At 46.8% G+C, this 24,476-nt stretch overlaps 2 protein-coding genes across 3 annotated transcripts in view; both read left to right on the top strand.

The window, feature by feature from the left end:
* Positions 1–3,418: 3,418 nt before the first annotated feature.
* eif2s3 (eukaryotic translation initiation factor 2, subunit 3 gamma) lies at positions 3,419–19,208 on the top strand. The gene is made up of 12 exons (XM_056299274.1): positions 3,419–3,512; positions 5,210–5,273; positions 5,492–5,619; positions 7,253–7,374; positions 10,851–10,945; positions 11,943–12,101; positions 13,933–14,067; positions 14,318–14,412; positions 15,335–15,479; positions 16,924–17,093; positions 18,180–18,352; positions 18,608–19,208. The coding sequence occupies exons 1-12, from the start codon at positions 3,444–3,446 to the stop codon at positions 18,669–18,671; spliced, it is 1,419 nt and encodes a 472-aa protein (XP_056155249.1). The 5' UTR covers positions 3,419–3,443; the 3' UTR covers positions 18,672–19,208.
* Positions 19,209–19,566: 358 nt separating this feature from the next.
* The window catches only part of lrrc31 (leucine rich repeat containing 31), a 10,678-nt gene continuing 5,768 nt past the window's right edge, over positions 19,567–24,476 (top strand). For both annotated transcript variants that reach the window (XM_056299518.1, XM_056299517.1), the window contains exons 1-6: positions 19,567–19,803; positions 21,697–21,873; positions 22,378–22,521; positions 23,047–23,214; positions 23,337–23,501; positions 23,586–23,777. In XM_056299518.1, the coding sequence (XP_056155493.1) occupies positions 19,692–19,803; positions 21,697–21,873; positions 22,378–22,521; positions 23,047–23,214; positions 23,337–23,501; positions 23,586–23,777 (958 nt within the window). In that variant the 5' untranslated portion in view covers positions 19,567–19,691. The remainder of the gene's footprint in view (positions 19,804–21,696; positions 21,874–22,377; positions 22,522–23,046; positions 23,215–23,336; positions 23,502–23,585; positions 23,778–24,476) is intronic.

Below are 24,476 nucleotides of genomic sequence, written 5' to 3'. Positions count from 1 at the left end.
GGTTTCTATCCCCCTCTCCTGGCGCCCTGTTGTCACGGTACCCGGAAGTGTTCCAGTAGTCTATTGTTGTGGAGTTAGAAAACAACGAGACAGGAGACGTGAGGGCAGACGAAGTCGAGGTAGTTTACTAGCTCCAACTTAGCATGTCATACATTCGACAACGACACTGAACTCAACTCTCAACCGGAAGCGGAAGTGCATTATCTGACCCCTCGCCTCTTCCCTTAAAGGTACACCGTCGTCTTAGGTGAATGTCTTGTTATATAAATGTGGGTCACCACGTTGTCTTGTTTTACCCATCAGGCACTGCGTGTAGATTGCCAGTTGTTATTAAATGTTTTGTAAGTGTTTATGTGGTTTTATGTGCTTATGCCATTACTATTTGTTGTGGTGTAATTCTAGTTTGTCATTCTGTTGTGTTGTGTAACCTTGCAACTGAATCCCTGAACAACTTTGTTATTCGAGTAGATGAAACCCATGTATCGCGCCGCTTTCCAGCAAATTCTCATTTCTGTGCGAGGGTCAAAGGAGGGGTTGCAATTTTCCCTTTGCCGTTACATCTCTGGTGTCAGAGGTGGAATCGCAGCCAGTAGACACAAATCGAGGATGGCACCGTCAACAATAAGGATGTCGAGCTCCGGCAGGATGAAGACCTCATCGAGTGACTGTAGAAGGAGCCTACCCGGGGAGAGAGCCTCGCCGCTCGGAAGAAGATCCCTCGCTGAAGTAGGGTCGTCGGAGCCACCGTCATTCGTCCGTCTGGACCCGACTCGGCCGGCAGGTTCAGCGATTCGGAGCCGGCAACTTCTGTCGAGAAGCCGCGGCCTACTCTGATTTCAACGCCGATCATGTCATCGCCGGGCACTACCAGCAGCCGTCATTCCGCCGCCGGCCGACGCCATGTCACCGCCGGCCGCCGTGGTCTTCACCGCCGTCTCATCGCCGGCGACGGTCGCGACCTTATGCCGTCAGAACAGCAGGATTACGAGACACTGGCCGCTGCTTTAGACCGACGCTTTGGTCGACGGGTCTCTACTGCCAGCATGCGAGACCGACTGGCCCGCCGGCGCCGACAACAGGGCGAGACCCGGGGAACCCATGCAGCAGACGTGCACTTCTTTGCACATCGTGGCTACCCCACCTTTGATCCAGCAGCTCGTGACGAGTTAGCCCTGAGTGCCTTCGTCCAGGGGCGCACCCCAGAGAGGTTGAAGGAGCACCTCCGCATCACGGCACCTACAGCCTTCAAGACTGCATTGGAAGAGGCAGAGAGGGTGGAGGCTGTGATGGCCCCACACAACCAACCAAGACCCCGAGTGCGTCAGGCTGAGGTCCACGCAGATGAAGGAGACGTCGAAAGAGGCGTCGTCTGCCAGGCTTGTCCGTCACCACGCCGAAAGCAACCAGGCCGACGCCAACCACCCTTCAGACCTTGGTCGCCTCGTGGTCCATGCTACCGCTGTGGAGAAGCGGGGCAAAAGAACCGTCACTGCCCTGCCCCTGCACCACGACGCCGTAGCACTCCCCCCAGTCGGAAAACTAGAATGGGGTGGCACCTACCCAGCCAACCGACCATATCCCCCATTAAGAACTCTTCCCAGATCGGCAGAGTGGGCCACGCACACGGTCTCTATCTTTGTTGCTCCATTGGTGGACACCGCTGCTGGGCCCATGTGGACACAGGGTCCACCATCTCCATTGTCCGTCCAGGGGTGCTGCCAGAAACAGAGTGGAGGCCCACCACCTGTAAAATCAGAACTGTGACCGGGGAACTAACCAACATGCTGGGGAAGAGAGCACTGCAGGTGCGGGCAGGGAAAGATGCAGCCACCCACGAGTTTTGGTTGGCTGAAATACAAGACCCTTGCATCATCGGGCTGGATTTGCTGACTCGCTGGGGGGCTCTGGTCGATGTGTCGAGTAATGCCATTCACCTTGGCACAGAGACCCTGGCCCTCCGGAGCCGTCCAGAGAGGAAGGTGGGACGTATCCACATCCAGCCAACTCCACCTGTCACCATGCCGCCGCCGCCCCCACCTCCACTGCCAACCGAGGGGATGACGACACTGCCCAGCCCACCAACAATGACGACGACCCTCATTGAGGCTACCCTTCCTAAGACACCCTCGCCGGACACTGTTGCCGCCATCCAGGATCTGTATCAGCGGAGCAGTGGAGGGCTGGACCCTCAGCAGAGTCAACAGCTGAAAGACCTGCTCCAACAGTTCGCTGAGATTTTCGCTGCACGCGAAGAGGAGTGCACCCAGACCAACCTGGTGCAGCACACAATCGACACTGGTACAACCCCACCCATTAAGACTGCGACCCTACCGGTTAGCGCTTGCCAAGCGTGAAGCTGCAGAGCGGATGATTCTAGAGATGGCTGCGGCCGGGGTGATAGAGCCATCCAATAGCCCTTGGGCCGCCCCTGCCATCCTGGTCAAAAAGAAAGATGACACCTGGAGGTTCTGTGTGGACTCTCGTCGGCTGAACAATGCAACCCGCAAGGACTCCTACCCCTTGCCCCGCATTGACGACGCTCTGGACCACATCGCAGGGTCACAGTGGTTCAGCTCACTTGACCTACGGAGCGGTTGCTGGCAGGTGGAGCTGGCACCAGAAGCCAGACCCAAGACGGCCTTCACCATCGGTCAGGGACTCTGGCAGTTTCGTGTGATGCCCTTTGGTCTCTTGTTGAAGTGAGTAATTGTTGGCCTGATTGTTTGACAGTCATCAACAGTAGGTGACAGGTGAGCTGCATTTTTTTATTAATTAATATTTTCCACAACATTCCGGGGCACAACTTTTGATCTGTGCTTTATATATATATTCTACTGTTACGTTAATTGTATGTCGCTCTGGGCAAGAGAGCGCCACCTAGTGGCTAGACGTCAGACTGCAACGTGTTTACTCCATGCGCCCTGTAGTTTGGCAGCGTCCGCTTTACTACTTCCTGTCATGTCGTTAGTGGGAATACAAATGGCGCTGCGTGACTACAAAAAGCCTGCTGCGTGACGTCTTTTGTTACCGACGGACCCGACACATGGATGGGAACGCGTATGAATCATAAACAAGTCGCACAAGACGGTACACCCGACATAATGCGAACAGCAGCACGAATATTGAGAGCGGCGCTCGCAGAAAAGCGAGAGCGCCGAATTTATCGCGCGTTCTGCCTGGGAACAAAAACATTGCGTCAGCCATTGAGAAAGGACCCCTTTTTCTCTGAGTTGGGGTTTCGAAATTAAAAGTCCAATAAAGACGTCTCTCTGATTTATACATCGCATTTTCCAGTGTGCTGAATAATGGACGCAACTGCGGTTTTTCTAATGTCGTGAGTGTCTGTCGCCGTCAAAAATCCGGTGTTTTTTCAAAATGCCTTTTCCCCGTTATGGTTATTAAGGCAATCGCCGGGACGGCTACATTTCCTTTTATCGTTCAAGATGGCGGGCGACGAGACTGGTATAACGCTGGGTCAACCTCATCTTTCCAAACAAGATCTAAACACTTTGGTGAGTGTGTATTTACGGATGTAATTATGTGTCGACGGTGGTTGGCCGGTTCCTCTTAAAACGGCCGTGAAATATGAAGTATTGAGCCGCCTGAAGCCGTGCGTTGCGACGCACCGACCGGCACATGACTGGCCGATGCCAGGGCCCCGGACTGAGGCGTGGGTTTTGTCGAGACGCCGGTGTTCAGTTCCCCATTCATACAGAAGCTAATGGCGGTGTGTATGTGACGGTCTGTGTCTTTATATCGCGTTGCTTCCTCGGTTACAACAACTGGTGTAACAGGAGGTGACAGATGTGTGGTACTTCCACGTTGTTCGCATTACATCGAAAACGCCGATGGCTTGCGTATGGTGCAGGTACACAGTCAGCAACGTGTACCTTTGTCACCGAGGACTGTTGAGAAATCCCGGGGTTTGCCCGGATCGTCAGTAGAGATACTGGTATACATAAAGACCAAAACGTTGTTTGTCAGTGGCCAAATATTTCTCCCTATCCCAGTGTGCGTGAACGGGAGGAAAAGAAAAAAAACCCAGGAACCGACTTGGTGATCGAAAGGGGAGGGGGGGGGCTTATCAACAATCCCAGGACATGAAACGCAGGACAATACCCCGATTTTGGTGTGAAAGAGGATTCAGAGACATATATACACACTGGCGAACATGGCATATGGACAACGGGACCTCTGTGTGATGGGTGCTGTATTGTAGTGTAGCGTAGGCTACATGTCTGATTGGTGAAGCCATAACTTGAAATGAAATGACACTTTTGTAGCCTGAGGACACAAAATGCTTTACAATGAATTGATTGCATCACATTACGTCATTGGCCCCAGTGGAAACTGATCCCCTAATTTTGGCAGCGTCAATGCCATGCTCAAGGTGTATGCCACCGTAACACCAGGTGCACATGTAGGTCAGGTGAACTGGCTGTACTAAGTTGTCCCTAGGTATGTATGTGTGTGTGTGTGGGCCCTGTGATGGACTGGCGGCTTGTCCAGGGTGTCTCCCCACCTGCCGCCCAATGACTGCTGGGATAGGTTCCAGTATCCACGTGATCCTGAGTAGGATAAGCGGTTTGGATAATGGGTAGATGGATGGATGGACACCAGGCGCTCTGCTGACTGCACCATACAGGACCGTCAACCTGTAGTATTCAGTAGATGAACCTTTGATTGTCCAGTTCATACATTCCCATGGTTAACATCTTGTGTTTGCATCACTGACTGTCATTTGCATCACTGACGTATCTCATCCGATGTGAGGGCCTAAGGATAGGATGTTGTGTTACTGTAAAGCCCACTGAGGCAAATTTGTGATATTGGGCTATACAAATAAAATTGACTTGACTGACTGTCATTGTGCTGGACCCTCACCCATGTGTTCAGATCCCAGACCACTGTTCATAAATCAAGACTATTTTTTGTGCTAATAATATCCACATATTTGTGAAAATGTATGGAACCTCTGACATGGATAATATCTCAAACGGGGTTTTGTTTGAGAAACCTTTATTATAAACTTTTGTACCTCCATCTGGATACTGTATCAAAGAGTATCTCTGGATTTATGAATTTGGACTGTCACTGTAGATATGTGTCATTTCTAAGATGAAGAGGAGAGTAGGCCTACTCATGAAGAAGTACCATGAAAGAATTTTGTATTTCAACTGACGACACTAATTTAAGCTTTGCTCTTTAGGATGTAACTAAACTGACCCCCCTCTCTCCAGAGATCATCAGCAGACAGGCCACCATCAACATTGGTATGTAAAGTCATCAACCTGCTCCTTAGAACTACCGCTGTCTTACCCCAATTCCTTTACTGAGCTGGGAAAAACATTCTACAACTTGTAAATTGTGTTTTGTAGCCAGTCAGTCTGGTCTCCCAGCCCTTTTGACAGCTAGCTAACCCCTTCTTTTCTTTTGGAAAAAAAATCCTTTTCCCTGACCCGCTGTCTTTTACTTTTTTAATGTCTCTCAGGCACTATCGGCCACGTAGCCCATGGGAAGTCCACAGTGGTGAAGGCCATCTCGGGCGTGCACACTGTCAGGTTCAAGAATGAGCTGGAGAGGAACATTACCATCAAGCTAGGCTATGCTAATGCTAAGGTAAGTCCCACTAAGGAAACATCTGTTAATTATTTGTTTATGAGAGTAAACGGGTTTATTCTTCTCTTCCTGACCTCAGCCTGTTTGCTTTCACTTTCTCATCTTAAAGTGACAGTGGAATTTTTCTGTTAATTTAACGAATTGATATGCTCGCTACAGAGCGTGATAGAAATGAATGAATGAATGAGGGAGTTTAGATGGGTTTTTTTTTCTTCTTCAGCTAAGGACCACGCATTTTTTGCTGCAACCTCTATCACCAACAAGCCATTGCTGAGGAAAAACACATCCAAAATCCTGTGTTCATTTTTATCATGCCTCTAGGGATGAGTAACGAAACCCAGTATTAAATGGGCACCGGTGCTAAATTATCAAAGAGCGTGGTATTGATAAGTTCCAACGTTAACAGTTCTACTATTGGGATTAAAGAAATTAAGAAAACATATTTCCTATTTATTTAGGCCACATAAACGTTACCTTGCACCTTTTAAATCACCAACTCCGTTTCTAATTTGTAATAAGATTTAAGACATTCATCTGTGATGCGTTTTTGCTATTCCCAATCCAGAAGAGAGATCTCTTGGAGCCTGTCGTATGTGTATGCTGAGGGGTGGGGCCAGCTCTGTCTGCCCCTCTCTTAGATGTACGCGTGCACACACACACACGGACCCACAGAGCCTGCTCTTAGTGACAATGGTGGAGAGAACTAAACAGTCAGAAGTGGTTATACGTCGCTAGGGTCGATGGTGAGAAGGCTCGTTGCCACAAGTATTTTGCATGTAAGGGCAGAAACACAAGCGATCTTTTGAAACATCTGGCGAAAGTACATCAAATACAGGTGGAGAAATGCACAGTTCTCGACTGCCTAGCTCATCTCTCGTTGCCTGTCCACCTCAGATGTGTTATGTATGCTAGCAGCCTAGAGCCCACATGGAGTTAACTAAACTATGCAGACATGGGTAGATGATTAAAAGTAACGCTCTCTCCAGATATGACAAAATAAAACTGTTAATTCTGTTCTTAATTTGTTTCATTTTTTCTCTTAATAACAAGAACTGGTAAGAGCACCGTTAAAGTACCGGATCGATAAGCAGTGAGAGAGAGAGAGTAGTAGTACCGTTAAAATCTAAATGATACCCAGCCCTACGTGCCTCGTAGTGAGCGTCATTTCCTGTGGGTGAATAAAGGATCATGTATTGTGGCAGTACTGCCCTTGCTTGTTGCACAAGACCATTTGAGGCAATAGAAGTGGAATTAAGTGGTGTAATGACGTGCCAGAGGTCTCAATTTTGTGTGTAACCACTCCAGATGTTAATAAATGAATAAAAAAAACTACACAATTTATTAGATTTCCACAAAAAACTGGGACGGTTAGACACAGGAGAGAAATCTCTGTTTTGATATAATCCAAAGACAGGTGCTCATGTGGCTCCAGTGGCAATGGCGTCAAGCACTTTAAACAAGTTTTTACCACTTGTCCGATGCATTTGGCAGAATACCATTGGCCTGTAGAAACCCAATCAGACTATAATCCTCACTTCAGCTTGTATTGTCATCATCGCTCCATCTCTCCATCCTCTCCTTCCTCTGTGTTTGTCATTCATTGGTCCCCTCCGGCCTGGTGTTGGTGTGAAAGGTGTACATGTTGGACGACCTCAGCTGTCCCAGGCCAGAGTGCTACAGGTCATGTGGCAGCAGCACGCCAGACGAGTTCCCCACAGACATCTCCGGCACCAAGGGCAACTTCAAGCTGGTCAGGTGAGAGGGGTGGATTCAACATACTCTGCCTTTCGTTGTGTATTTTAACTATTTCATTTGTGTTTGTTTGTATTTATGTGTTCAGGTTTGTCAGTCAATAACACCTGCCATGTACTTGTAAATTTGCAAGTTTACCCTTTTCAACAAGTCCCATTCGGCAGGTAACCAATCCACCTGTCGCTGCGGTTACTTGTTTAGTTAGGCGTTTTAATCTGGATTGATTATATGAAGATCAGCCCCGTGGCCTTCAGCTGCTCTATCCTTTCCACCGCTTTGAAATTCTTCCTCGGATTTCGGTGGTGTATTTTTTTAACCTTTGAGACAACAGAATTCTTAACCAAAAGGAATTAAGCTTGGTGGGATCCTCATGTAGGAAACACCAAGGACATGATGTGGCATTTTGATGAAGAGAAAGTTAAGCATATCTTGGAATATCTTGAAAGGGCTGTCTAAGAAGTGGTTTGTGTTGATGTGATGTTTGAGTTTGCCGAAAGTGACAAAGGCCAGAGTGTCCCTCAAGAGCTGAAGGAGCAAACCACTCCGCTAGTGAGAAATCTCAGTGCTGTGACCTCAATCAAGGCAGTTTAAAAGCACATGAAAACCTAGGGGTGCCACCGCGGCCAAATGGTTAGTGGGCATACCAGATGGCAGTTGCAACGTTACCAGTTCGAATCCAGCCGGCGACAGTTGTTGCACGTCACCCCCCCCCCCCCCCATGTCCTGTCTACCTGAGCTGTATAATAAAAGGTAAAGCTGCTCTGATGGCCGAGTGGAATAAATCGCCGTTCTTGCAATCCGCTCGTCATGTGGCTGGGAGCTTCGTATCCCAGACTCACCGTAACCAGTCACGGCCAGAGCGTCCACTGGGTAAGGCATTCATTAGGCCACCCTTACCCGAGGGATGGTGGGTGTAGATCGGTGTTGTGTTCGGGGACTCGTTGTTCTCCAGCGACCCCCTCTGGCCCATCCGGGCGCCTGCAGCCAAGCAACCGAAAGCGTTCTCCCTACGTCTCCTTCGCGGCCTGAAGGTAATGCAGTCCATGCGAGGCACCAACGTGTAAAATTGGGAGAGCAGCCAACACGAGTTTGAAGGAAGCTGGTGTTACGACTATCTTCTTCCTGTGGAAACGTGAGCCAGGGAGTTATTCAACAAGAGTTCCGGCCATATGCCATTGGGTTAATCGGGTGGGATAAAGGGGAAAAACTAGAAATAATTTTTTTTTAAAAAGGTAAAATATAAAAAATAGCACATGAAAAACTAAACAAAACTTAGAGTAAGTTTTCCCCTCATCAATAAGTTGACCTTAAGCTCCCTACCCGCAGTTCGATATCAGTTGTCGTAAGGCCGTCACACAGGCTTTTTACAGTCTTTTTCATGGTGGGAATGTTGTTAAGCTGCCTCACCGTTCTGTGTTAAAGGTACGAACACAGGATTGGGGGGGAGGTCATTGTTGCTCCTGCGTTAAGCCAGCAGCGGAGGTCGGCACAAAGCTGAATCGACATCTGTGTAAAAGGGACAGCCGGCTGGACGGGACAGCCAATGCTGTAGTGTTACATGTCGTGACACCTATGTTTTCAGACCGCTGGCATCTGTATAAACTCACACACTGGTGCGCCTGTATGCTGCCTTTCTCTGGTTCAGGGCAAAAGAACAAAGCCGGCATAAAGACGGATCTTGATCACGGCAGTCTTGCAGGATCTCTGTAAAAACGCTTTCAGACTGGATTTCCTTGATGTGGGCAAATCGTTCGCCGTGAACAGCGGTTGGCTGTGTTGGGTCATTCGGTGTGGAAGAGTTAAAGACTGCCAGAGCACGGTTGTAGGCCCAGACCAAGTTCCAGCAGTGTCAGAAGAGTTCAGCTGTCGTGTACTTTGTCAGGGGATATGACAGTAAAAACTAAGGCTACAACGCTGTCCTGGTGAATGACCGACAGGAGCGTGATAGAAAATGACGACATCCATACGATGGGAATTTACAGGATATATAGCTTCCTGTTTTTAACAAAAAGAACACACCGCTCAAGTTCTGTGTGTGTGAGTGCACAAGCATGCCTGTATTGCTGTCGGGAAATCAACGAGGGTCATCCGCTCATCTAAAATACCCGTGTCCAGGCCGTTCTGCTAAAAATGTGCTGCTGTGCCTCACGTTCACTTTGGAGAATCGATAATCCACGTTGTCTCTTCTTTTTGAGTTTCTCATGACAGAAATTGCCATTGTTTTTTTTGTTTTCCTGCAAGACCACTTTAACTGTCTGCAGGACCAGGTCACCTTTTTGTTGCCAACATAGATGACTGGTTGCTCGTTGTTGTTTGTACAATGTGTGACAGTAGCCTCACTTCAGCTTGTGTTGTGCGATAAGGGAATATATCAGGATTTTACTGATTTACCTATCGCACAATGTGACATACACTAAACATGCAAGACGCCACAGCTGTACAGTGTGTGGGGGTTTTAATGGGGTTGGTGCCAGTCAAGCTCAGAAGTGTGGGGGTTTTAATGGGGTTGGTGCCAGTCAAGCTCAGAAGTGTGGGGGCTTTAATGGGGTCAGTGCCAGTCAAGCTCAGAAAGCGGGCAGTTTCACATCTACTGAAGCCATATCACAATGTCTTTTCCATTACAAACTCATACCGCCTTGCTTTCTGCCTAATCTGACACGTCGCTGCATTGAGTCTCACCCCACTCTTCCGAGCCGTCCCAGTTGCTGCTCCACCCCCTCTGCCGATCCGGGGAGGGCCTCAGACTACCACATGCCTCCTCCGATACACGTGGAATTGCCAGCTGCTTCTTTTCACCTGACAGTGAGGAGTTTCACCAGGGGGACGTAGCACGTGGGAAGTTCACGCTACCCCCCCCCAGTCCCCCCCCCCCCGAGCAGGTGCTCCAACCAACCAGAGGAGGTGCTAGTGCAGTGACCAGGGCACATACCCACATCCAGCTTCCCACCCGCAGACACGACCAATTGTGTCTGTAGGGACGCCTGACCAAACCAGAGGTAACACGGGGATTCGATCTGGCAATCCCCGTGTTGGTTGGCAACGGAATAAACCGCTGCGCCATCCGGACGCCTGAAATGAGTCTTAAATCACCAGGATAGATGTGGATAGACTGGTTTATTGTGGTAATAGTAGCCGTCTCCTTCTCAGTCTTGGGACAAGGTTATTAACAGTAAAAGAGGAGGGTTCTGTGTGGATATAAAGGTGCATGTGTGTTTAAAATGAGTGGTCAGCTGGTATCGTAAGTTTAAAATGAGTGGTCACCTGGTATTGTATGTTTAAAGTGAGTGGTTAGCTGGTACTGTAGGTTCTTGGACGCATGAGTTCTTTTAATGTTGACTCAGTGTGTTTGTGTGCCTGTGTGAGAGGTTTTTGAAAGCATTTTTTGTGACTTTTTTCCCCCTGTTTTAAGATTTCATGAAGGAGCAAAAATTCTCAAAGCTTTTTCCTTTTCTTCTCCTTCTGTTTCTCTCACTCTCTAGACATGTGTCCTTCGTGGACTGTCCCGGTCACGACATTTTGATGGCCACCATGTTAAACGGAGCAGCTGTCATGGACGCTGCTCTCCTGCTGATCGGTGAGACTAAAACTCCCCCCCCTCCCTTATTTTGCCCAGGAATCTGAATTGGTGGGGTTCTCAATATGAAGAACATGAAATTTAAAAGTAGAAAAATATACATACATACATACATACATACATACATACATACATACATACATACATACATACCAGTGGCAGCTGGTGCTAAAAAAAAATTGGGGGGGGGCAATTTACCTTGGTGCAGCACACCTGACAGCTGCTTTAATGTCCACACAGTCACAGAGTTATTAAGAAGGACAATGTAGCCTATAGATTTTATCAGGGTTCATAGACGGTGGATGATTGACAGTCGAGACGAGGCGTCATAGTGGGTGTGAACACGATTGACAGCCACGAGAATTGTCCAATCACGTTAGATCAAAAACCATTAAAACAATACCAATTCACTGCCAATAAAAGTGGGAGTGCCATGGAACTGCGCCCCATGGAAAATCTGAAGGAACCAATTAGACAGCAGCCTCAGGTCACCTGCTCACCACAAGTTTGAGGGCATACATAGGGTATCGTCTGGCCAGCACCCCTCACCCAGGAAGTATATGTATTCAAGACAGAAATTAACCAAATACCATTTGGAACCAATATTTAATGGCTGTTGACAGGCGCTCACAGACTGAAAACACTTTTATTTCATAATTATTTGCATTATACAACTAAATTATATTGAACATGTTTAAGTAGATTTTCATCTCTTGATATTTGAAGGGGGCGGTGCCCCAGCACCCTGTACTGGCCAGCCACCACTGATACATACATAGATACATATACATCATACACATAAACACTTAGCTTTTAGATATTCTTATCAATAGCTAGGATGTGTCCTTAAGTTAAACAAAAATTACGATCTTCATGATTGTAGCTTTAACAGTCGGGGCAGACTTGGACTATAAGAATCTGCCTTTGGCCACCCGTTATCTGACTAACTCATCCATGTCTGGTTGCCTCCCCCCCCCCCCCTCTCTCTCTCTGCCAGCGGGTAATGAGTCCTGTCCCCAGCCGCAGACTTCAGAGCATCTGGCGGCCATAGAGATCATGAAGCTGAAGCACATCCTGATCCTGCAGAACAAAATTGACCTGGTGAAGGAAAGCCAGGCCAAGGAGCAGTATGAGCAGATCCTCGCATTCGTACAGGGTAAACATGCGCCGTGTGTTCGTGTGAGAGAACAGTGGAAGGAAGTGATACTTTTATAGTTTGGTTGTCGGATTTTTCAGAAGTTTGTCTTTCACGTTTCCAACTTAAATCTGACAATAGAACATTCTGACAATACCGCAGTGAAGTAGCACGACATGATATCCGCTACACACTACACAGTTTCATTAAACCGCACAGCTGGACTCTCCACATTTCCCTATAGGGGGTGTACTTTCGATTCCTAAAATCTGCAAGTTGGCATCTTTGAGCTATGGGTTCCCTCTTTTTTTTTTTTACATTTTTTGGTTTATTGTCAACACAAGCTTAAGAGATTTTTATGTTTTGATATGTGCGAAAGTGTCATTTTGTGAATTTTAAGCATTTATATACTGTAGAAAAACAAGTTGCTAACAGAAACAGCATTCACAGGTCAGCCTAACATAAGCTTATTACTCACGTCAACGGTATTTACACTTAAAAACTCATAAATATGGTGTTTAATTGTGAAGACTATCAGTAGAGCCCAATATCTACATTTTTTAGATCTGTGTTGACTACAGACCTCATTTCAGGAGTTGAATAAAAAAAAACATTTAATTCCACAGCTCACCCTATTGCACCTCCCACAAACCCCATCCATTGCACCCACCCATGGCCCATCCAGCAACCAAGCTTTGATTTGGAAGTTGAAAGGTCATGCTTTATCTTTTTAGTCAAGTCAGTTTTATTTGTATAGTCCAATATCACAAATTACACATTTGCCTCAGGGGGCTTTACAGCAGCACGACATCCTGTCCTTAGACCCTCTCATCGGATAAGGAACAACTCCCTGAAAAAACAGGAAGAAACCTCAGGGAGAGCAACAGAGGAGGGATCTCTCTCCCAAGACAGACAGACGTGCAATAGATGTTGTGTTTACACAATTTACACAATACAACATTGACAGAGGATAACAGAATTATAACGGAATTATAAGATATATGAACAATTTGATGAGGAGGATGCCAAGCAGTGTCCAGATAGCGACCACCGTCATCATGGAGACCTCAGACTGCACGTGCTCACAGAGGAGACTCATCACACCATTCACATACACAGAAGAAGAGAAAAGAGAAGACATCATTCAGAGAGAGGGAAGAGAACAGTTTGCAATAGTCAATCTATACTCTATAACCTCGTCAGCAGAACAGTGGTTGGTAAATTCATTGAGACAGAAACCGACCCGCCATGCAGTACAGGTTGTGTAGCACTCAATTTAAAGGCAACTAATTGTAGGTTAAGACAAAAAGATGAGTTTTGAGTTTGGATTTAAAGGACTCAAACAGACTGTTTGTCTGATGGCAGCAGGCAGGTTATTCCACCTGAACGGGGCCCGACAGGAAAAGGCCCTGCCACCAGCTGACTTTTTCTTAACTTTGGGTACACACAGGAGCCCTGTATTTTGAGAGCGGAGAGCTCGAGATGGACTGTATGGTTTAAGTAGATCAGACAGGTAAGATGGGACAAGCCCTGTTAGGATTTTATAAGTCAGCAGAAGCACCCTGAAGTCTGATCTAACACGGATAGGAAGCCAATGAAGGCAAGAGTTGGTGTAATATGCTGAAATTTTCTAGATTTATTTAGGATTCTAGCAGCAGCATTCTGAGACATCTGAAGACCTGAAAACAGAACATTACAGTAATCAAGTCTAGATGAAACAAATGCATGTCTCTGTGACAGCCATGGACAGGAAAGACTGAATTTTAGCTATGCTACGTAAGTGAAAAAAGGTCATCGGGTCATCATTACCTGATATTGGCTGTATTCACCCCTACCGTCTCTCTTCTTACAGGTACGGTCGCAGAGGGTGCTCCCATCATTCCAATCTCAGCCCAGCTCAAATATAACATCGAGGTAGTGTGTGAGTACATCGTCAAAAAGATCCCGGTCCCCATCAGAGACTTCACCTCCGAACCCAGACTCATTGGTAAGACCACACACAAAAGACTCCATAAATTCGCACACAAGGAGGTGAAGTTTCAGTACTCTGAGAAGTAGCGGGGTAACTCCTCTCTTGTGATGTACAGTATCTGTGGGTTTTATTTTATCTTGATGACTCGCGTGACAGTAGTGGTTTTAGAGATTCTCTGGTGTTGTTACTTCAGCCTTCTCTGGTTCTCAGCTCTCTTTCACAAAACATTGTTGCTTGGTTTTAAATGTATCTTTTTCCTTTCCAGTCATCAGATCGTTTGACGTGAACAAGCCGGGCTGTGAGGTGGACGACCTGAAAGGAGGCGTGGCGGGAGGCAGTATTCTGAAGGGTGTGCTCAAGGTTCGGCTTTTTTTTCTCAACTGTCAAGCTCTTCCATCTTGAGTCACAAACGTGAATTCGGCCAATAGATAAATTTGTAAATGTACTGAAACTGAGAAACTATCTGGTTTGCTCTCATGAGCTCTCTCTTAGACAAAGGAAGATTTCATCAGAACAAAGGTGGTGGAAAAAAGTAGCAGTTGCTTTCAAAAAGGGCAGATTTTTTTTGTTGTTGATTTCCCCCCCCCATCATACCCGGCCAATTACTCCATTCTTCCAAACCGTCCTGGTCGCTGCTCCACCTGATCCGGGGAGGGCTGCAGACTACCACATGCCTCCTCCAATACATGTGGAGTCGCCAGCCGCTTCGTTTCACCTGACAGTGAGGAGTTTCACCAGGGGGACGTAGCGCGTGAAAGGATCCCGCTACCCCCCCAAAACAGTGCAGCATCCAGGACACATGCCCACATCCGGCTTCCCAACCGCTGACCAAGCCGGAGGTAACACGGGGATTCGAACCGGTGATCGCCGTGTTGGTAGGCAACAGAATAGACCACCACGCCACCTGGACGCCCCCATAAAACTTTTTTCAGCAGCTTCTGTGGCTGGTTTATCTTCAAATTTACCACCTAGTTCGTCCCCGGACTCACAGATTTGTGAGATGAAATGAAGTTACTGTAGGCAGTTTGAATGGATGGCACATTAAAACTCAACACTCAGAACCAGATCCAAAACCATACAGAATCAGGCCCTATTCTCGTGATTTGAATCCAAATATCTTAACCTGTTTTCTAAAGGCCATTGGTCGGGCCGCCTTTATTGTTATTATTGTTACCCAGTGTGCTATTAAGCAGAGACACCCTGGCAGTGTTAGTAACCTTTTTAATTCACCCCCCGAAAGCTGTTAACACTCTGCCCTCCCACACACACACACGCATTCTAGGTGGGTCAGGAGCTGGAGGTTCGCCCCGGCATTGTGTCCAAAGACCAGGAAGGAAAGCTGATGTGCAAGCCCATTTTCTCCAAGATCGTCTCTCTGTTTGCGGAGCATAATGACTTGCAGTACGCTGCCCCCGGAGGCCTTATCGGTAAGTCCAATATTCACTGCAGCTCTGCTCTCTTACAGGGAAAATTCATCAATGTTCACCCTTGGTCCATCTGTGACAGGGTCAGCATGTGAAAAACGCCAGAAAAATCGATTCCTCCGTCAATATAGTACACGGTGAAGATTTTTTTGCTTCAATCAACTACAAAACCATTGGGGAAATTTCCCTTTTAGTTAGGGTAGTTGCTGGATAGGGTACTTAAGTAAGGACCAATGCTTAGTCCACACGTTCATAGGTGTTTTTGAGAGTGTAGCCTTTTTCTTTATGCGTATCGGCCTTTCGTTAACACTCACCTGCATTTTAGGTCACTGAAAACGGACCTTTTGGGAAACTCCTTCCAGGGTGAAGATTTTCAGAACGCTGTTTTCAGTGTTGGCGTGTAGACCGGGAAAACAGGGGTTTTGGCGTGTTGTTGGCTTTTTTTTTTTTTCAGGCTTCTGATTGGTCAACATGGCTTTAAGGTTATGTCACCGTCTGTTGGTTTGGCGTGGTCAAGGCTCAGCATTTTCGGTTTTTACCGATTTTCACCGAAAAATACACAGATTTTTTAAAAGGAGCAGATCGGTTTAAATTGATTTTTCACCCAGATTTTATGTTTCCATGGATTATTATCACCGAAAAATACCCAGATTTTTTAAAAGGAGCAGATCAGTTTGAACACCGATAAATTCCTGGATTTTTTTTTTTGAAAAATTAAAACAAAAAATACGGAGCCTTGGGCATGGTCTTGATAGCACAGTCATTGTGTTTTTTTTTTTTTGTTTTTTTTTTTATAAATTTATTTCTGATTTTTCCCTTTTTCTCCCAATTTAGTGGCCAATCGCTCCCTATTCTAATTCAAACACCCACCCTCGTACCGCATGCGTTCGCCAACTGCATCTCTCCGGCCGGCAGTCTCGAAGGAGACGCCTCCCCACTTCCGTGACAAGGCGAATCCAGGCCGAACCACTGCTTTTTCCGACACACACACAGACGCGTTCATGTGACGAATACAAGCCGACTCCACCCCCCTCCCAAAGACAGCGTTGCCAATTATTGCTGCTTCATCGAATCCGGCCATAGTCGGATCTGTCGAGACCGGGACACGAACCCTGGTCCTCAGTGGGCAACCACATCGACACAAAGCCGATGCTTAGACCGCTACACCACCGCGGACCGAGTGCAGTCATTGTGTTGAGTAGCGTTTTCATTTAGATGGAGATCTTTTTTAAACAGTACTTGTGTGGATGGGATTTTTTTTTTTTTTAAGAACGAAGGAGGAAAACCCCTGTTTTCATAAATACCGTGCACGTGTGGACTGGGCATCAATGCATGTTTTTCTATCCGTCAGTGTTTGTTTGGCTAGTGAGAAGGCAGGAAATAAATCAGATTTTCAGGGTATAGGTGCATGACTTACATCTGGCCTGCATGTGCATTTTAATTCTAGGTGTGGGCACTAAGATTGACCCAACGCTGTGCAGAGCGGACCGTATGGTCGGTCAGGTGCTGGGCGCGGTGGGAGCACTGCCAGAGATCTTCACAGAGCTGGAAATCTCCTACTTCCTGCTGCGGAGGCTGCTGGGAGTTCGCACAGAGGGAGACAAGAAGGCTGCCAAGGTGAGGGCATCATGGGGAAATTAAGTCTGATTGTCCAAACAGCAGTTAGGGAAGTTGTCCCCTCAACCAGGCGTTGGCAGGTTTTAACTCCTGGGACCACCCGAGTGTCGGCATCAACAGCCAACGTGACTTTAAGCAGTGCTTCTTAGCAAGGGAATTAACTGTCTACCTGTTCATTCATTGTACATCTCTTTGAATGAGAGTGTCCGCTGATCTTATTATTTTCCTATTTTTTCTATTTTATGGAGGTTTGAGGTTGAAAATATTCTTATCGGAAACGTATAAATTGTAAAGACTACAGACATCATCCATGTTTCTATTTTGGAAATATTATTTTTTGCCAGCCATGCATTAATCATCTTATGACCCTATGAAATAATCTTGCAACCCTCCCCATTCCTGACCCCTGGGTCAAGTATCACCATATTAAATGACTTACACACTGAAAGTTCATATGTAATGTAAATGCTGTCTGATACGCAGGAGTAGTTGTGCCAAATCTATAACTAGGATTAAAGGTGAAGACTTGACTCATCATCTTAGATGCAAGTTAAATTTTAAATGATCTGTATTTTATTTTTGAAATCCAGCTTCCTTCAAAATTGCCACCACACACTTACACAATTTGCTAACTAAATTAAGATTTTGCTTATTTGTAAACCTGTCATACCACATCTTTCACTTGTTGGTTTAGTATTTCTTTTTGTCGTTTTTTAAACTGTGGAACCATGTTGCAAAGACACTTTATTGACACCATGGAGAAATTATATCGATTTTATAGACATAGGAATCCATATTTTCAGCATGCTTGGGTACAGAAAATATGTCTCACTTTCAGTCTACTTTATAATTTTGTTTTTTTTCTAAGTTTACCTTTTTGACCTTGGACAAGCTTCTGGTATATGAAAACTTGCTTCGTAAATAAAACATTCAGATGTTGATTCTTATCCATAGAACAAGGTTTAGTGAAGTTGAACTGATTTTATATTCTCATTTTGTTGTTTGATGAAATGGGATACTGAGGGGAAAGCTGTCTGTATGTGTGAGACTAATATGTGTTGTATTTGTGTGTATGTGTCCTTGTAGGTCCAGAAGCTGTCAAAGAACGAGGTGTTGATGGTGAACATCGGCTCATTGTCAACAGGAGGCCGAGTGAGCGCTGTCAAGGCTGATCTGGCCAAGATCGTTCTGACAAATCCTGTCTGCACCGAGGTCGGAGAGAAGATCGCCTTAAGTCGTCGTGTGGAGAAACACTGGCGGTGAGGAACGGGTCTACGCATGGAGTGGTTTCGAATCAGTTGCTGTTTTCAAAAGGAATTTCAAAGCTGAAAGGACGCAGCAAAATTCAAAGGGGAAATTTTTTGAATTTCACTAGCTATATTAAGCATTTATCAATTTTATGTATATGATTAGAGATGGAAAAGTCGATGATAGATTGGAATGCCTTGTGTGTGTGTAGTCTATTTACTTTTTCATTCTCCCGTCTCATTGATTCTCTCCTCTCTTCCCTTCAGTCTGATTGGCTGGGGCCAGATCAGAAGGGGTGTGACCATACCCCCCACGGTGGACGATGATTGATAGGAACAAACAAGGAAGTTTGTGTCGCTGTGATGATGCACCAACCACCAGGACAACGCAACCGTCTCAAATTTTTTTCATAAAAAACGATGAGAAGCGGGGAGGAGTAACAGAGGGGATGTCTCAATAGTTGCCAAGATGCCTCCTCTCTCTGTACAGTTCTGAGGACAGCTGAAAGCAGACACAAGCTTCAGCAGTACTGCTGTCATCTGCCCTCTTGATTTACTGTAGAGGAAGGAGGGAAATTGAGAAGAGGAGCTCTCTTGACACTATTGACATATCCCGGTCCGGAGATGGATATCTGTACCATTTCAGTTATCAAGCATACAGAGCTCCAATGAATTGCAAAGGGATATTTAATGCCTGTGTTTAAACATCCAACTCTCCTATATGATGAACGTTGATGGGGATCACTACGTTTAGAATAAGCCGCAGGTCTGTTCAACATGAAACAGCAGAGGGGGGGGGGCAGTGCAGACGTCACTGTGCTGTCTGCAGCTTTCAACCGAAATCAAATAAAAAGAGTTTGGAACAAACCTTCTGAGTTTTGGGTTTTGCGTTGGGGTCACCGGAAGTGACGAGACGCGCTGGCTTTGTGCTAAAAGGCTACTCCGTAAGACGTACGCGCACTTTTAACCCGTAAACTTTTTATTTCAGTGTGAACGTTCAGAGATGCCAACTTCACTTGTGTGAGTCGAATAAGCTCCGAGGTAGAGAGATTAAGTGTACCACGGGCGTGACGAAAATGTTTATTTTTAAAAAAAAATGTCGCCACGAAGATATTTACCGAAGGCGTCCCGTCCGAGCACTTCCGCCATGAGCCGGCTGAGCGTCACATGACCGGTGACGTCACCGCAGGGGTCGCTCGACTTGAACCAACAGGTGGAACATTTTTCTTGATTTGGTTTTTTTTTTTTGAAATCTGGATTAATTGGGACCCCGTAGTCAATAGACAATCTTTCCAAGCTAGTATCGTGTATCCACGTGTGTGCCCAAATTTGCTAAATGCGACGATTGTGAATGTCGTTTTGTGTCCAGACTTTGACCCCACGTGACTTTCCTCCACACACCGCGGCAGCGGAGGCGGCAGCGGCGGCGGCTGTTTGCGCAGGTCTTCAGATGGAGTCTGCAGGTAAGACGCCTGCAGGGCGGGAGTCGTGTGTGAGAGGTCATCCGTCCCGTGTGTCCGTCTGCTGGGTAGTTAAACCCGGTCACGTCGGACCTCATCCACTAACGTGTCTTTCGCCCGGTTGCGCAGCATCGACACCGGTCCTAACGAAGGGCAGCCCGCCTGCGGTAAGACCGGATACCGGCGGACTTCACCTGCGCGCTTTATTTAAAGTGGCGGGGTAACTGAGCTCAGACCTGTGTTTTGGGGATACCCGTACCCCAGGAAAACATATGCGTAACCGCCCGGCCAATTCCGTGTGATTAAAACAAAGCTTCAAAAACGTGTTAAAAAATCTGCAGCGTCCGCCGGTTTCACACTCCGGGGGCGTGGCAACCGAAAGGAAGGCGGTGACGTCACCAAGGAAGCCGGCCCCCAAAAAAAAATCACGAAAGGAAAACGGGAAAATTACCCCAAAACGGTCCAACTCCGCAAATCAGTTCTGTACACGGCTCCGCACGTTTTAACGCGTCAACGGCGATACATCTCCCACTTTTATAAAGTATTGTAAACTACTAATAAGACACGTTAGCCCCTAGCTAACGGGTCTGCTGACCCTTTAGCCGAGCGGTTAGTGGTGTCGCCTTGTGGTGCAATACACCTCCTATCGAATCCCGCACCGGGCAACAAAATAACCGCTTATGGTATCTTGAAGCAAATCTGTCAATTTGGTTACCCTGCTCTTTAGCTGCGTAAGATGCCAGGTCGAGATGGAGGCGACCAAACTTCTGGTGTGTTGTTGTGTTTTTGTATAGGATCACAATCCTGCAAAGTAATCAGTGCTGACAACAAAGTTTAGACGTTAACACTGCGAGTAATCAGTGGCGCCCCCAAGGGGTGGCCAGGGGTGGCCACGGCCACCCTGATACTATCCCTGCCCCCCCCCCCCAGCCGCGAGTCGCATATGCAGAGTATGCTTCTGATTATGCAGAATATGCTTCTATCTGATATTTTGCATTAGGTGCTGTTCATTTAAATCAGGGGTCCCCAATTACTTTTCATAGCGGGCCACTTTTAGGGCCACTTTTAAAACCACGGGCCACTCAACCTCCAGCAGCATGTTGTTCGTTAGTTTGTTTTGGTGTCGATACGTTGCAGGTATTATAATTTAAACAGAGATTTTTCATCTATTTTTCGATATATTACTAGTCTTACTTTTACTAAGAAATTAATTATTTTTTATTTTTTTTTGGTAGGGAAATCAAAAAAATTCTTCCTTCTGGCATTTCTCCAAAAATTCTCGCGGACCATAAATCAACCCGTCACGGGCCGGACGTGGCCCGCGGGCCGCCTATTGGGGACCCCTGATTTAAATCAATAATGTATATTTTTCTTAACTCTCATATTGACAGTTTTCCACTAGGCTATACGGTATACTACAACAGCGTCATAGAATTCCCGAAAATCAGTCATGGCTTTTGATTTTGGAGTGCCACCCCAAGATTTTCAGTGGCCCCATTTGGCCACCCCTATGGAACATTTCTGGGGGCGCCACTGTGAGTAATCCGGAGGTACGAGTTTAAAAGTACACAAATCTTCCACCATGATCAACTACAGCTCGAGTTAGGGTGCAGTGATACTGTAAAATAAATAAATAAAATCACAGGTATGCCAGTGCTTTAAAAAAAAATCAATTTATATCCGAAATGGCCAGACCCGTAACAAAATTCACTCCAATACATCATAAATCCAATCTATTCTTTTTTTTACTTCATCAAATACTTTAAGGTCACCATCTGTAAGTGTTATATTTTGCCAACCCAGATCTCCTCCTCCTCCTCCTGTCATTAAGCATGCTATTGATAGTTTCAAGTGTCCTTTCATTCATAGCAGTGATCTCTCATTCTTAATGATCAGATGGGCAGCGGGGGCGGGACACGAGCCAAAGGCGCTCTCCTCTTGACCTCATCATGAACCAGATCCGCAGGAAGCGCACGGCGGCAGACAGGAAGCCTTCTGTCCTGTCTTGTACCTCGGACAGAGGAGGGATCCCCGAAGACACCGAGGACAGAGAGGGGAGAGGAGAGGGCCCAGGTGAGAGTGTTTGTCTATCAGTGTGTGTGTGTGTGTGTGTGTGTGTGTGTGTGTGTGTGTGTTGGTTGGGGGGTTGGGTTAATGTGCCATTGAGCAAGGCACTGATTCTCCCCATCACTGCTCCACTGGAGTTGCTGAGTGATGGCTAGTTGAAGAGTGTCGCTGTACTCCACAGTTCCCGGTGGCCACCAAGCGGGTTGATGTTCAAAATGAGCATATTCACATCACCCCGACCCTATTACAACAAGACGTCATCTGTCTCATGATATTCTACCCCATGAGTCCCCAATAGATAACGAGAAATAATCGGGGACACTTCCTAATTGGTGGGTGGACAAACGGGACAAAAGCTTTGCTACGATAACCCAGTTCCCTGTCGTAACTTTCCTGACACTTCCTGCTTTACTTTCCCTGCAAGATCAGTTAGTGGTCCATCCTATCTGCTACAGAGGGAGCGCCGAGGTTTGACCTGATGACTGATCAGGTGACTGGTTTGTGTTCCAGCTGTAGCTGACTCGGTGCAGACGGAGCGAGACCTGGCCTGGGGGAGGGTGTGTGTGTTCCTGCACCAGCTGGGCAAGACAGCTGACCATCGTAGCCTGAAGCTCGCTCACTGTGACCTCACTGCAACCGACCTACTAGAGCTGGGTGAGAACACACACACACACACACACACACACACACACACACACACACTTAGTGGAGGCAGATGAATATACACACACATTTGCAAACCTCCGGCTTGGTCGAGCATCCCTACAGACACAATTGGCCGTGTCTGCGGGTGGGAAGCCGGATGTGGGTGTGTGTCCTGGTCGCTGCACTAGCGCCTCCTCTGGTTGTTCGGGGTGCCTGTTCGGGGGGGGGGGGGACTGGGGGGAATAACGTGATCCTCCCACGTGCTACATCCCCATGGTGATACTCCTCACTGTCAGGTGAAAAGAGGTGGCTGGCGGCTCCACATGTATGGGAGGAGGCATGTGGTAGTCTGCAGCCCTCCCCGGATCGGCAGAGGGGGTGGAGCAGCGACCGGGACAGCTCGGAAGAGTGGGGCAATTAGCCAAGTACAATTGGGGAGAAAAGGGGGGGGGCATACATAAGCACAGGGGCTGGAAATGTGTGTGGTCCTTGATGGTTGTCGCTGTCTTCTCCTCCCTCTTCATCGCCCGCCAGCTACTTTGCTCTGCTGCCTGCCTCAGCTGGAAGAAATGGACCTGTCTTGGAACGAGCTGATTGGCGGTTCTCTGCCCTCACTGACCACTCATATCCAGCACGTGGGCAGGATCAGAACTCTGAAGCTGTGCAGCTGTAGGCTGAACGCTGATGACATCACTGCACTGGGTGGGGTTTAAGACGGAGGCTGCGGTCTACATTCACACAATTTTTTCTTTTTTTTTTTTGACGTAAATATTCTTTGACATTTGATTGCGAGTCATCCCGATTATTTCCGTCTTCTTCATCAGGTGAGGCTCTTGAGTGTGTGCCCTTCTTGGAAATGCTGGATTTGTCCTGGAATGTTGGCGTCGGGGGCGGAGCTTTGCGTGGCCTGCTGGATAAACTCCACCCACAGCTCAGGGAGCTACACCTGGTGGCCTGCCAACTCATTTCCACCGACGCAGCTATACTGGGTAATAAAGACAACAACAAAAAAGTTAGGAAAATGATTCAGGATACGAGTGTCTTTTTCCCGTCTCTCTATCTCGGCATCTCAGGAGCTGCAGTGAGCGCTCTGCCTAGGCTGTGCGTGCTGGATGTCTCCTGCAACCCTCTCCTGGCGGAGGAGTCCAACGAGGAGGCGTCGGGGGGCATCAGACGGCTGGCTCTCTCCCTCTCTCACATCGCCTCCCTCGCCACGTTACGTCTGCAGGCGTGTGGACTGACGTCACACAGCCTTGACGCCCTCGGTAAAGGACCTGTTGTTTAAGACTTTAGGGTGAGGGATGGTGGGGTGGGGTGGGGTGGGGGTGGGGGCTCTGGGACACCAGAATCGACTGATGAGTCCTCTTGAGGTGTTCTGGGTAAAATTAAATTGAATTTCTGTTAGGGGTGGGGTCACTTGATGTCTGTCAACACCATAAAAAGCTCTTTTTCCTCTAGCATCTGAGCCAGACATCTGCATACATGACTTAGATGACACAAGAATATAATTAACTGTTGAGAAAAGTGTCATAAATACCTAAAACAGATTTACATGGTTTGATGAGCATGCTCACCGCTTATATACATATACCACACACACTATATATATATATACACACACACACACATACCACACTGTATTCTCTGTATAACACAAGGTATTTATATCACCGCTTATATACATATACCACACTGTGTGTGTGTGTATATATATATATATATATATATATATATATATATATATATATACATACACTACCGTTCAAAAGTTTGGGATCACCCAAACAATTTCGTGTTTTCCATGAAAAGTCACACTTATTCACCACCATATGTTGTGAAATGAATAGAAAATAGAGTCAAGACATTGACAAGGTTAGAAATAATGATTTGTATTTGAAATAAGATTTTTTTTACATCAAACTTTGCTTTCGTCAAAGAATCCTCCATTTGCAGCAATTACAGCA

This window comes from Lampris incognitus, chromosome 19 (genome assembly GCF_029633865.1).
Source record: "Lampris incognitus isolate fLamInc1 chromosome 19, fLamInc1.hap2, whole genome shotgun sequence".
Taxonomy (NCBI): domain Eukaryota; kingdom Metazoa; phylum Chordata; class Actinopteri; order Lampriformes; family Lampridae; genus Lampris; species Lampris incognitus.
Note: the sequence above shows the minus strand (reverse complement) of the source record. Positions and strands in the feature narration are given on the sequence as shown.

Coding starts and splice junctions, on each gene's coding strand:
- eif2s3 (XM_056299274.1), top strand. CDS start 3,444: ATGGCGGGCGACGAGACTGGTATAACGCTGGGTCAACCTCATCTTTCC. Junction 10,946..11,942: donor CGCTGCTCTCCTGCTGATCG/GTGAGACTAAAA, acceptor TCTCTCTGCCAG/CGGGTAATGAGTCCTGTCCC. Junction 14,068..14,317: donor CTCCGAACCCAGACTCATTG/GTAAGACCACAC, acceptor TTTCCTTTCCAG/TCATCAGATCGTTTGACGTG.